At 41.1% G+C, this 14,558-nt stretch overlaps 1 protein-coding gene across 1 annotated transcript; it reads left to right on the top strand.

Moving 5' to 3' along the window:
- The first annotated feature begins 692 nt into the window (after positions 1–692).
- chrnb3a (cholinergic receptor nicotinic beta 3 subunit a) lies at positions 693–13,910 on the top strand. Its single transcript, XM_071504906.1, has 8 exons — positions 693–1,150; positions 7,010–7,161; positions 9,272–9,316; positions 10,548–10,657; positions 10,835–11,348; positions 12,479–12,669; positions 12,775–12,991; positions 13,321–13,910. Exons 1-8 carry the CDS (start codon positions 1,090–1,092, stop codon positions 13,450–13,452), a joined length of 1,422 nt encoding a protein of 473 aa, XP_071361007.1. The 5' UTR covers positions 693–1,089; the 3' UTR covers positions 13,453–13,910.
- The last annotated feature ends 648 nt before the right edge of the window (positions 13,911–14,558 follow it).

Here is a 14,558-nt window from a genome sequence, read left to right as displayed (position 1 = left end):
CATCCGCTGAACTACCGTATTCCTACGCACATCCATCAAACATGCTGGGTCAGAAATGACAGACCTGAAACTTTGAAAAGGAGAGGACAATGCATGAGTAAAACACTGATGTTTATGATCATATAAAATTCATTTGGAAAGAAATAATAGTTTCAACTCACTGAGCAAACCCTTTCTTAATTATTTATCTATTTCTCATTCAATTATTAGGCCTATTTTTGTATTAGAGCAGCATCCAGCTGCACCATACTACTGAGCAATATTTAAATGTAAGACCTGGCATCTAATATCACTTCCCAACAAAACAAAATAACACTGGCTCATTATATGACCACAGATTCAATGGAGTCACTGTTAACAAATTGATATGATCGTGTCATAATGGATAATAATGAAAGGGAGGCCCACCGTTTACAAAACACAACAAAACAAAAAAAACCTTTTTCAATTTCAATGAAAGCACATTAGGCTATAATTTGCCTAATGTGTTTCAAATGAAAGGATATTAACAATAAATGATTAAAATTGTTATGAAACTTATCTTTATCCTTAACACAGCCTATAAATCCATTTAAATAATATCCATGTTTGCATTTTGAACGAATGTCATGCAGCATTTATTTATTTATTTGTTTTTTTTTTGTTTTGTTTTTTTCTGGATGGGGACCAGATCTGTCCTCCCCAGTCCGTATCGTCCCTCCATTCTCTGACAGGCCAGCCCTCCTCCGTCCCGCCCTCAGCTGGACTCCGCTCCGGCAGCATTCATCTCTGCACTGGGACACACTCTCTCTCACACACACACACACACACACACACACGCGAAAAGAGGCTGCAGGGAAAGAGAAGAGGCGACGGAACCGGAGGAGGGGAAGAATCAGTCAAGCTGCTGCCGCTCCACAGAGTGAAGGAGCTCCGTGTTTTAGCCACCAACCCGCGGCTGCCCTTCATCATTTAAACTGGAGCTCGGAGCGGTGATCCGCCGGAGGTCCCACTTGAAGCGATGCATCCTGCGGGGCTGTGGGGACAGTAAAATGATTTGATCTTCGCCGTGGACAGATCCAGACGGCTTCGCTGACGATAAGAGGGAGCATGAAGTTTGCGGTCGCGGTGTTGTGGTTCTCCCTGGTGCTCGGGAGGGCTACTATGCAAGGTAACGAACACATCTGTCTTTACACCGTCCTGCACGGTGCTGCTTAAAGGAGAAAGAGTTTCGTTAAAGAAGCGAACATATTGTTTAATTCGGGTGCGATTGCACTTTTAATTGTGTGCGGGGCAGCAGAACCAAAGGACGGGCTCAGGTGAGAGGAGCACATTGGTGATTTGTTAATGGACGGGGGCGCAGCGCCCTCCTGGGAACAGAGGACAGGCTGTAGCCAATAACACGCTTCAGGAGAGAAATGAGGGACAATATAATATTTAATAAACACTGAAATGAATGAGAAAACAATTCCCTCACATAATAAAGCTGTGATTCTGGTTTGTCTCACAGGTTTTGTCCTGAAAAGTGAAGAATGAAATATTGTTTCACTGTGGTGGTGAGCTACAAAGGCACACATGGGTCCAACTGCTCTCTCTCTCTCTCTCTCTGTGTGTGTGTGTGTGTCAGTGTATGTTGATATCAGCTTACTGTAAAGCATTTACACTGCTCTAATCTTGAGATGGAGTGGCTCTTGGCGGCACATGCTGTAAATCCTCCTTGCTGCATAGGCTGCTGTATATGTGCACCTGTGAGAGCGAGCCAGAGTCAGAGGGAGAGGTACTGATGAGATGATGAGTTGATGAAAATGATTAATCCACCTTCAGTGACCAATTAGCTCTCCCAGTGTCAGTCCACACTTAAATTCACGAGGAAGCACATATTAAACTGACACTAATCTTCCTGCAGAGAACTTTTGATAAATGACACCTTCTGGAAGCAGATTGAAATGAGAGCATTTCCTCACTCACCACTATTGCCATGCAGATCTGTTCAGGTCCGTGTCTGAGATCTTTGCTTCCAACTCAGGAGCACAGAGATGGATGGAGAGAATGTCTTTCCAGAAATAATGTTCCCATCACTCAGAATAATGTACAGACCTTGCTGGCAGCAGTTTTAGCAGAAAGTAGTTCCAGTGAAGACTGTGCACAGTGAGGCTCTGATGCTGTACATGTGTAGGCCGTGTACAGTAATATTGCACACTTGTGGTCACCTCTTGTCATGTGAGGATCAGTGTCTATGACATGGTATGGCTATGTGTGAACTAACATGTGTGTGCGCTCTCACACCGTGCAGTACACTCCTTAAGGGCATTATGACTGATGGGGTTAACCATTGTGAAAAGTCTTGGCTCCCCTGGAGGCACCTGTCCTGTTGCATTGTGGGCAGATCGCTCTCTTTCTCTCTATGTTTCTCTTGTTTCTTGCCTCTGAAAATGTCCCTGTTACCAGTGGTGAGCGAGCATCTCATTAGCGATCAGTGAGAAGTACTTTGAGAAACAAATACAAAATTAAACTTAATTTTCATGAATGTGTAAAGGAAAAAAAAAGGTTCCCCTCTGGTTTCCCTGTCATCCCATTACCCCTCTCAGTGGTACATCCCGCTGTGGTTCCACCGTGAACAGATGGTGGCGGTGTCAAAGTGATCGTACCACTGTGTCGCCTATGGGGTGTTTCAGATCGAGGAGGAGGCAGGGCGTTTGTTTGGATGCTGGGTCACCCATGTGTCTCCATCAATCATCAGCAAACTGTAATTTCTCTCTCTTAACACGCACATGTACACATGCTTAGTGTGTGCACATGCTGTACGTTGTCCTCTAATGTCGTGTGTAGACAACACGTGCATACACATAGTCGCAAACACACACTAATGCATCATAATTTCTCACAGGGAAGCAACCCCCCCCCCCAGCCATCAGACTGATCAATACTCTCCCCTTCACCTCTGCTCTACACACACGCACGCACACACGCACACACACACACACACACACACACACACACAGTCACTCAGCCTTTGTCTAAATGAGGCAGCAGGTCCTTGTAGGAGAATCTATCCCCACCGTGTTTGACTGCTGTGTTTTTGCTGATGAGGATCTTGAGGCAGAGCTGCTTCCTGTAGAGATGGTTGATAGGATTCAGCTGATGTATCCAGATGCCCCGTTACAAACTGACTGCTGTACAGGATCTGATGCAATGGGATGTAATCTGTCTGAACTAGGCCTGTGCTGTTAGTTCAGATTCCAAAAAGCTTCAGAGGAAACATGAGGAGACTGAGGACAGGCAAAAATAAGGGTTCACTTGTGTGCATGCACACACACACACGCACACACACACACACACACACAGATACACACATTAAAGCACCTGTTCCCACATGTACACAAGCATAAGAAAACACACTTACATGTCTGTCTGAATATTCAGTGCTTGTGAGGACATTTCACTGATTTTTCCTTGTCTGTCATGACAGTATGCATAAAATCACACCTAACACACTGTCTCATTAGACATTTCAATTTGTTGGTATTGGTATGAAAATCTGTGGACACCTCTAACCCTAGCTCAAGGCTGCATTAGCCACTATTAACACCTGAAACTCCAACCAAAACTGTCAGTTATGGTAATTGAGGGGCCAGACTTTGCCAAGGAAGAATATGTGGAGAAAAAAAACACAATATCTCTTGTTAGGCTGCAACAATTTTAATCATTTTTTTGCAGGTTTGTCCGTTGTGAGTCCAACAATGTTACTGTGAGTCCAAAAAGCAATGCAAAATAAGTACTCTTAAGTATAAAGCTGTGTTTCTCTTATTGTCAACAAATTCCCTGACAAGGCCAAAACCAACATTGGTTTGGTTCAACTAACTAGTTACACTGGTGTGTATCGAAGGTCTTAATTTGCTTATCCCTGTGTGCCAAAGAGCTCCACTGTTGTTCAGTAAACAAAAAAGCACATCAGTAAGCCTCAGCACTGGGTATCACTTTCCCTCTTGATGAAGCTCACAGGCATTCTTCCCACATCCCACATGAATACGGTTTGCTAAAAACCACAGTGGCCAGCTGTTTTAGAAAATTACTGAACCTTTAAACAAGGTTTTGTGGAACAAATTTGAGCTTGGGGCTGAATGCCACAGACAGACGGGGAAGTCAGAAAGTACTGAGAGACGGACTAAGTTTTTGGTTTTGGTTATTTCAAGGGATCTGTTGACATTAAGAAAAATATAGAATAAGCCATTCTTATCTTGAAAATAATAGGTGAAACATATTAAAAATATCAATTGTACTATCGCCTTTTCTAGTGTGTGTAATATAGGCTTTTCTGTTTTTCATAGCACGTGCTTCCTGACTGCTTACCCTAATAATAACCTAAACGTGATAATAACTCTAACCACAACCCTAAACTCAAGTCTCAGCCCTAATCAAGAAATACAAATACACATATAGACAGAAAATAAAATATTTTATTCTTTCTTTCTCCATCCCTGAGGGTTTTTTTTTCAGGATGCGTCATGCTTTTAGGCAGAGAAATAATGTTGCTCTCTGCAGTAGCAGCATATAGATTATCAGTGAATGTATGTAGCATGTAGGATGTGAGGGAATGTCTTAGTATAGACCCTTGTGTCCAGAAACAAGTTGAAATGGGAATTTGTTGTCTCTCCTCTATCTGTTTTGCTGTCTGTTCTCATTCCCTTTGCCCGAGTTAACTTCTCCGTCAGACCCAACCTCTTCCCTGCCCCCTCGTTCTGTCTCTCTCAGACACTGGAGGGAATTGCTCTGGGTCACTCTGTCTCACTCGTTCCCTTATCAGCACTTTCCACTCTTCTGCTCCATTCCCCCTGTTTGAGAGGCCGTTGATTCAAACTCTTGTTTCTGTCTATCAGCCTCTGCTGCAACACCACCTACAGCGGTGCCAAATATCACCCTCATATGTGGACAAATGCTCTGAGCTCTGAGCTGATAGAGACACTGAGTTACTGTGGGAGTGGCTCAAGTACAAATACCACATAATGCTCTGAGCATCCAGCGAATGCCAGTGTCATCTTCATCTTAGTTACACACAGTGAATAACAGAGAAGAGGTTCAGTGTCTTGCTGAAGGACAGTTCGACATGACACGTACTCTAGCCCAAGATGAGCATGTTTGCTGTCATTAGAACCAAGCATGTGAACTCAAAGTCACTAAATAGTGCTTGAACAGACTGACTACTAGACTACACCACTATGTTTTTACTGAATACATGTTCCTTGGGTTTTACCTTCACATAGGTTTTAGGAGAAGTGACGTCAATCTGAACCACACATTATAAATTTGATTTGCTCTGGAAAACATTGCAGTGTGTTTTCTGTAATTTTCTACTTAAGAGACCTGATGTCTCCCAGTGTCTCCCAGCTGTCTGCACTTGAACGGCAACAGTGGTGAAGTGAAAGCACAGTTCCTTCATTGTACTGTCTCTTGCTCAGTGTGAGCGTCACTCTTTAACTGACTATTATGTCTTGTGCCTGACTGCACAAAGCGCTCTGAGCTCAGCTCATCTCCCCTGGCCATTGTTCTGTCTGAGGTGATCATGTCAACATGATCATTTTGTCAGCCTTGGGAGCTTAGATGCATTCGCTCGGCCATGACCAGCTGTCAGGTCGGGGTTGACTGTGTGTGTGTGTGTGTGTGTGTGTGTATGAGAGTGAGACTCTTCAGCCCTGACTTCATTTTTCCATCTACTTATTTTTGAAACTCTGGAGAGGTGATTCACTTTGTTCATGCACGGCTGGGTTTGTCTTTATATGTTCAAAATCATTTAAGACTGGGAAGAAGATGACATTTATGTGCACATCTGTCTTTGCATCTGTGCACATGAATATTACATGTACGTGAGTTAACTAGTCATATAATAATTGCTACAACTAACAGTTTTTTGCATTATCAATGAGATACTTTATAAGATGTCTGAAAACAGAGGGAAATGCAGTTACAGTTACAGTACTTATAATCCAAGGTTGCATTCCCAAATTGTTTATTTTGTCCAGTACAGGCTAAAACACCAACAACTTCATTTTACAATTATGTCAAACAAGGAGAATCAGCAAATACTCACATTTTAGGGCCTAAAACCAATGAATGTTTGCCACTTTTTAGCAGCATGGTGCCAGGGATAACAATGTTGGTCTGTCAGACCACCACTTTGGTCCAGAATGAAATATCTTGGATGGATGGATTATCATAACATTTTTTACAGAATCCTAATGACTTTGATGATCCCCTGTTTATTTCTTCTAGCACCACCAGCAGGTCAACAACTACTAGATGGACTGGAACAAAATGTTGCACAGACATTCGTTATTCCCATCTTGCTTAATAACGTTGGTGACCCCCTGACCTTTCCTCCAACGCCACCACATGGTTGGCATTGTGAGGTGTCATCGACAACTTTAGGATAGATAGTCATGAAGTTTGATGCAGACATTCACCCCCCACTCAGAGTGAACTGAACCCTTCATTTTTCTGCCCTTGCTACCATCATCAGGTCAAAACTTAATAACAAATTGTTGGTTTATTATCAAATACCTGCAATACTATTGACACCCCCATCAGCCTAAGGTGTACTTTTGCTTGCTTTTTTGCTTATTGATGAAAAGCAAATGTTAGCATGCTAACACTCTTATCAATTACTTGATTAATCGATTAGTTGATCAAAAGAACGTAAACATTTTATGGTTCCAAGTTGTCAGATGTGAGAATTTGCTGCTTTTCTTGGTCTTATGTTATAGTGAAATATATATATACTGAAGGGTTTTGGGCTGTTGATTGAACAAAACAAGACATTTTGTGATGGCGTCACGCTAGCATAGCTGCAGACCTTTAACCTTGTTCCATTAATAAAACACCTAAATGATTAATAGGTTATCAATATAGTTGCCAATGCAGATTAATGTAACATTAATTTCAGCACTTATTCTATCCATAGCTACAACTTTGTTTATGCACAAACTATTATCTCTCCCAGACTTACTTCTTCTGTCTCTTGTTCTTGTCCCTCCAGTTCAGGACGACTTTGTGTCGCTGGCTGAGATGGAGGATTCCTTGCTGAGGAACCTTTTCAGGGGTTACCAGAAGTGGGTTCGGCCTGTCCAGCACGCCAATGACACCATCACTGTACGCTTCGGACTCAAGATCTCACAGCTGGTTGATGTGGTAATGACACAACACACAGATACACAAACACGCAGGAAGGATGTAGGGTGCAGAAATGTCAGGTTATTTTAAGTTTAATTTATATGGGTAGAATGGGTAATAATGAATAAAGCTCACTAATGCACCATAAATATTGTTCAGTTCGATTTTGTCCATTTCCTGACAGCAAAATCAATACCGTGTGTTTTTTTTAATTAGCCAACAGATTCGTATGCAGCTTCTGAGCTTACTTTACATTTTTAGTTACTGACAGAGGAAGAACGGAAGAAAGTAAATCTGTAAAATCTGCTTTCTAAAAGTCAGTCAAAAGCCAAATGTTTTTTTCAGTCTTTGCGGTGGGCCATAGCCGGGATCTTAGAAATACTGAGGTCCCCAGTTCCCTTAACACACCCTCTTACATCCTAAGATTATCCTTAAATTTGGACCAGAAATGAAATAGAGGCTCTTCTGTTTTTTTGTTTGTTTTTTTTTTTGTTTGTTTTTTAATGAGGCAGAATTATTCAGTGAACTCAACAATTCAGTTATATTATGGTGTTCAAAACCTTCTCCACACTGCTATATGGACATACTGAAGCCTTTGGTTACTTATTAAATTTTAGGCCTAAAAATTTAACCATATTGTAAATTTAAACCATGTGTAAGTTTCACTCCAGGTTAGAAAAACTAAATAAAATAATAATACTTAGGACATGATTCCAGTATTCTCAGTGATAGCTCCCATCTTGTCTTTACAATACATTATGTATTTTATTAATATTAGATAGATGAGGGTATTTGAACTGTCTCTGCGGTGATCCGATCCTTAGCGCTGTTGAGCAAACTGGAGCCAGACGTGGAGGCTTTAATGCTTCCGGGAGAACAAACCTAGCACACTGTCTTAATGCTATGTGTACCTGTTAAGGAGACCTGCTGCCAAAATTAAATTGTCTTATGTAACATGGCTAATAAAATCCTGTTGTGGTCCATTGAGGCTTAGTTGTTATTTTTTTGAATGAGAGGAGGAAAGGAGGGGAAGGAAGGAAGGAAAGAGGAGAGGAAATAAAACTTAAAATCACTGAGAAAGTAACTAGAGCAGGAGGAAAATACAAAGAAGGGTAGAGAGGGTGGATATTAGTGGAGGTCCACAGAGGAGCATTAGCACAGAGGCTACACTAAAGACAGAAGTGTGAGAATAAATCAGCACGAGGGTGAGGAGCCGAGGGATTTAAAGGGCCAAAGGACAGGATGGAGAGAGAAAAGAGAGGAGAGAGGAGGAAAGGTTAAAAGAGAAGTCTAAAGTGGTCTTTCATAGTAGCAGTCAGAGGATGTAATGTGGCCATCAGGCTGAGAGGAACCAGATCACATTTATTATTTACACAAGCTCTCCCCAACTCCACAGAGGCTCACATTTTGACTACATCAGCATTCGGTATTTGTACTCCTGCCATGCAGAAATAACATTTGGGAGAGTGCCATCTTCTGGTATTCTCACTAAACTACTTTTGTATTTCCAAAAAAAAACCTCCTCAGGACCTCAGATCAATTCTTATTCACAGAGGATGGGTATGCAATCAGCTTTGCCTCAGCGCCTGTCGACAGGAAACAAACCGCAAAATCTATCCCATGGATTTTCCTTTTACATTGCTTTTAGTTTTTACATTTCTGCGAGGACTCTCCTGCACCCACCTTCACCTTTCTTTCAAAACCTTTCCTCATCTTATTTCTTTTCCACCACCATCTTTTTCTGTGTCTCTCTCTTGTTTTTGTACAGTGTACTGGCCAAAAGAAGCAGCAGTACACATACTAGTTTTGGCAGTGATGTGGTTGAAACTTCTGCATCTCTCTCTCTCTCTCTCTCTCATTAAGTGGTGTAGATTTATCCCTAAAGGCACTTAACCCCTGAGCTGTTCCAGTCCACTTTCATTGTGGCAAGCAAGAGAAGCAATTAACCCACTTTGGAAAAAAACTTCCTTTCTAACTAGGTTTAAGTGCTTTCTTTCATCTGAAACAAATTTTTGTCTCCAGCTTCTGATTTGTTCCTCACTTCCTCATTACCCTCTTTTGTCATTTACAGCAAGCTCCACAAAGATTTCTAAACACTAAACAGAAATGTCTTCCCTTGTTCCTGCAGGATGAAAAGAACCAGCTGATGACGACAAATGTCTGGCTCTGGCAGGTAAAGATTAACACTACCCATACTGTTCACAGATACCACATATTTAAATTGTGATCTGGAATTTTCAATTCCAATTTAGTATATACTTTAGACATTATACTTTCATATTCTACAGAAACATAGCAGATGAATCCAATGTAAAGATCTTTAAGTTTCAAATGTTTCAATGAGAACAAAGTGAGAAGGTAGAAATTGTGCAGCATCATTGGGGCATCATCGTCATAAATACATATAATTCCCTGAAAATAAAGATTCCTGCTTCAATTCCCAGACTAACAGTAGAGGCATCATTTAATCATCATTTAATCATTTGGAGATTTGGAGAGTACATAGATTTTTACTACAGCTTCTTTTAATCTATCAGCAGGGTTAACTTTTAACATCTACCTTAAGACAATTACAAAATCGGTCTTTTACCATATAGAACGAAAGTGTCAGCAGGAGAGAGAAAGAGTTCTTCACAGACACTACAAAGAGTGGATCATACCCGTCCAATTCTCAGATCTTTGCTCTAGCTTCCTTTGTCAAATAAATAATTTTACCATTGGTATATAAAACACTGAATGGTTTAGGGCCAAAATACATTTCTGATCTTCTTAGACTTGACAAAACATCAAGGCCATCTAGCACAGGTCTGCTGACTAAACATGGAAAAGCAGCATTCAGTCTTTATACACCACATAGCTAGAAGAAAGTCCCAGAAACCCTGAGGTCTGCTCCATCTAACAATTCTTTCAAACTGAGGTTTGAAATGTTTCTATTTGCCACTTATTTGCCTTTTATGAAATCAAATCTTGCTCTGCAGCTGCACTGTGAATTTTATTCTCCTGTTTTATCTGTTGTACTCCATTTATTCTTATCTTCTTTTTATTTGACATTTTCCTTTTTATATGAGTAGTTTTATATCGCCTTGTGTTTCTTTTCATCTGAATGCCTTTCATCTACAGCTCCTTAAACAGCCTTGTTGTTGGAAAGTGCTATATAAATAAATAAGCTTTACCAAAATTAGTTTACTAAATAAGATGTTGATTTAAAGATGCACAAACATGATTGTTGTTGTGACAGTAAGCAAAGTGAGGACATCTACGCAATGAAAAACAAACAGTGGTTTCCATTTGCTTTGTGTAGTCAGCAGTCCGGTGCTCTCCATGGTGCTGAAGTGGAAAAGCTGCACCTGCAACTCTGTCATATAATCAAACTAAAATACATTGCTACGTATTTATTTTTTTAGGAGTGGGTTGATGTGAAGCTGAAGTGGAACCCAGATGACTATGGAGGTATTACCTCCATCAGAGTGCCCTCAGAGACCATATGGCTGCCTGACATCGTCCTATACGAAAAGTGAGTTATGTAGCACTCTGCACATTTGTAAACCAAATCAGTTTTCCTTCCCTTATTATCCTCCCCTTTCTGCTGCTCTCTCCTCCTCTGTGTTCATTCACATCTTACCTTTCCTGTCTTTTGGCGACGCTTTCCTTACCACCATCTCGTTTCCCTTCCTCTCCCGTCTTCTCAAAGTGCGGACGGTCGCTTCGAAGGTTCCCTGATGACCAAGGCCATTGTGCGCTGGGATGGCACCATAACGTGGACTCCCCCTGCCAGCTACAAGTCCTCCTGCACCATGGACGTCACCTTCTTCCCCTTCGACCGACAGAACTGCTCCATGAAGTTTGGCTCCTGGACTTACGATGGAAACATGGTAGACCTGGTCCTGACCGATCACTACGTGGACCGTAAAGACTTCTTCGATAATGGCGAGTGGGAGATCCTCAATGCCACAGGAGCAAAGGGGAGCAGGAGGGATGGGGTGTACTGGTACCCATTTATCACCTACTCCTTCATCCTCAAGAGGTTGCCCTTGTTCTACACCCTCTTCCTCATCATCCCATGCCTCGGTCTGTCCTTTCTGACTGTGCTGGTGTTCTATTTGCCATCAGACGAAGGAGAGAAACTGTCGCTTTCCACATCTGTGCTGGTGTCACTCACTGTGTTCCTCCTGGTCATAGAGGAAATCATCCCTTCTTCCTCAAAGGTACGTAGCCCAAAAGCCTTTTCTATTATTTTGCTCTGTCTGGATTTTTTTTAATCCACCTGTGTCTCCCTGTGTTCAGTATCCTCATTATGCTCCCTCAATATCCTCATTGTAATCTTAATTGCAGTCTTCCCTAATTAATACAGATCACAGCCACTGTCCTATCAATTACCTGCAGTTTACACTAAATGTCAACTCAATTAACAGGCTACTGACTTCAGATGTACCCCAGTCCAGAGAGACTTTCCACTCTGTGGAAAAGCAAAGATTGAAAAAACTGTGTTCAAAATCACTGACTTTTCTCTATATAGTTTGTATATTTCACTTATGTTGTCCGTTTAAACTATGTGAGTGTATCCAGTCATCTCCCCCACTCTCCTGAAAGAGCTGCTGAAGTGAGACAACTTACACCACCAAGTCAAGACAAGTACCTCAAAACTGTACTTAAGCAGAGTAAACACTAATACTAATACTAAAATAATCTTTATTTATGTAACATCTTTCAAAATTATGTTACAATGCATTTGCAAAGGAAAATAAAAATTAAAACAAATCCATAACGCCATTAAAAAGGGAAACATCAAATAAATTTAAAAAAATAAAAAAACGATGACCAGAGACATGAAGTGCTTTAGACGTGGTCAGTAAAATCTTAAAATCAACTCTAGAACTGACTGGTACCCAGTGAAAAGAGGCTAGAACAGGAGTTATGTAGTCTTGTCTTTTTGTCTTTTTTGAACTAGTTGAAGGTGTGATATTGATTTATGGCTGACCCCTGAGTGCAGAGAAATACATTAATCAATACGTGATAATATAAAAGGTTGTTCGACCTTCTCGAGATCAGCACGGGAAAGGAAAGACCTGATTTTAGAGACAATCCTCAGGCGGAGGAAGCATTACAGCACAACTCAAAAACTAAACCACTCCTGAACAGTTGCCTGGAGTGGAGTTGTTAGAAACAGACCATTAGTTCGTTTGACGTGGTTCTGTTTATGTACTGTGACTTGTGAAGGAAAGAAACCAGTTTGTCATGTAAATGATTGAAACAAATGGACAGAAACTAATCAAGATTTCTAACATCGCAATGTTTTACTATGGAAAATGAACTCTTGTCCCTTTTTCTGTCTCAGGTAATCCCACTGATTGGAGAGTATCTGCTCTTCATCATGATATTTGTCACCTTCTCCATCATCGTTACCGTCTTTGTCATTAATGTCCACCACCGCTCCTCTGCAACCTACCACCCCATGGCTCCCTGGGTAAAGAGCCTCTTCCTTCAGAGACTGCCCAGACTGTTGTGTATGAGAGGACACACTGACAGGTAGTACACATAACATAGGATCAACTGTGTTTAATATCTCCCTGTACACATTAGAAAGGACATATGTGACATTATTTTAACGGTTACTGTTTCCATTATTTGCAGATACCACTTTCCAGATATTGAGATGCGCAGCCCGGAGCTGAAGCCCCGCAGAGGTGCAGGGAGGAGGGGGGTTCCTGGCCATAGCGGCAGCCAGCAGAGAGGCCCCCTCGGAGGGAAGGAGGATGAGAACCAGGCCTGGCTGGCCATGCTGGAGAAAGCCACGAATTCAGTTCGCTACATCAGCCGTCACATCAAAAAGGAGCACTTCATACGAGAGGTGACGGAGGGAGTGGGATGAATGTGTTTGTGTGCATGTTGTATTACTCTCTTTTAATCTTTTATACAGTCACAACTACGTGCTTACTACAGAATCACTCCTGATTTATGTCTCATTTGCTCTACACAGAATGAGCTCAGTGAGATCACAGAGTAGCTGTGTGTCCTGAATGAGGGATGTGTTGACTGTGAAAAAAAACTCGAGACTGACACAGATTCACATCTTCTTTTTGTCACTCTTCCTCTGTCTGTCTACCCCTCCCCCTTCCTCCTCTCTCTCTCTCTCTTTCTCTCTGTATCTCTCTCTCTCGGTCTCTTTCACCCTCTCAGGTAGTGCAAGACTGGAAGTTCGTGGCTCAGGTGTTGGACAGGATTTTCCTTTGGGCCTTCCTCACAGTGTCAATACTAGGAACTATCCTAATCTTCACCCCTGCTCTGCAGATGTACCTCAGCACACCTTGATGAAAACACACACATACTCACATACTCCTGTTTTCCAGTTTGTCTTCGACTATGATTTATTGATAGAGCCCAATAAAACATTCACACTGTGTATTTCTGTTGTAGAAACAAGCTCAAGCTACAAACTTTTACCTCCCTACAGTACAGTTTGCAGCTTGTGATGACTTCTGGGAACTGTAATGTTTTATTAGATGCAACTTGTCATTCATTGTAAGGTGCATGCACACGAGTGCAAAGGAGTGAGAGCAATAAGCAGGTTGTAGTAGCGTGTATGATTTGAGTATACATGTTTGTATAACTGTGACATTGTAATTATACATGCAAGAACATGCACAATATCACTCCATGAATAATGAGTTGTTTTGTTTGTCACATGCACCTTGTTGTCCAGCCAGTTGTACTCTACTGTATGTGCTGTAATGATCACACAAAAAAAGAAATCTGATGTACAAAATCAATTTTACAGTGTGGTTTTCATTCTGCTCACAACACTCTCAGGGGGAGCCCAGGATAGTTGCTATTGGTTTGGTGATACATTGAAACAGCAATAGCTTGTTAAAATGTTAACTATAAATTTACTTTGTAATATTGTTTGCACCACAAAGTAGTTTTTTTAAAGTTCAGTTTATTTGTGTGAAATCTTTAAATCTCCAGGAACAATTAATGTGGGAAATGAACAGTTATCTAATATGTGTGTAATTTATAAATTAAACATTTATAAATAAATAAATAAATAGGGATGGAATAACAGGAAACTGGCTGAAATGGAAACAAAATTCTGCTGTAAGACACTCAGCTGTTGGTAGATGAAGTGCATCAGAGAAAATTACGTTCCAAGAAGACACTTTGCAAACACGGGAGGTCTTTTACATTTTAGAACATTTTCAAGTCAAAACAAGTTTGATAAATTGTTTTTATCCATGTTTGTGAGTAGGAGTAAAAGTGAAGGATTTTTACTTTTCTCTTTCACTTAAGTCCAGAATTTTACCCTGGTGATGCCATGAATTTGTAGAACACATGGACTGGACCCTTGATGTTGGGTTTTTCTTTTTGCCTGTAATGACACAGTATCACCACTAAATGGCAGCAAACGTCTTTTTAAATAG

Source organism: Trachinotus anak, unplaced genomic scaffold, assembly GCF_046630095.1.
Source record: "Trachinotus anak isolate AG129_WGS33_773 ecotype Australia unplaced genomic scaffold, CSIRO_AGI_Tana_v1 ptg000019l, whole genome shotgun sequence".
In the NCBI taxonomy this organism is placed as follows: Eukaryota; Metazoa; Chordata; class Actinopteri; order Carangiformes; family Carangidae; genus Trachinotus; species Trachinotus anak.
Note: the sequence above shows the minus strand (reverse complement) of the source record. Positions and strands in the feature narration are given on the sequence as shown.

Bases quoted from the DNA above. Each gene is read 5' to 3' on its own strand.
- chrnb3a (XM_071504906.1), top strand. From the start codon at position 1,090: ATGAAGTTTGCGGTCGCGGTGTTGTGGTTCTCCCTGGTGCTCGGGAGG. The intron at 7,162-9,271 runs GTAATGACACAA...TTGTTCCTGCAG, and splicing joins TCTCACAGCTGGTTGATGTG to GATGAAAAGAACCAGCTGAT. The intron at 11,349-12,478 runs GTACGTAGCCCA...TTTCTGTCTCAG, and splicing joins TCATCCCTTCTTCCTCAAAG to GTAATCCCACTGATTGGAGA.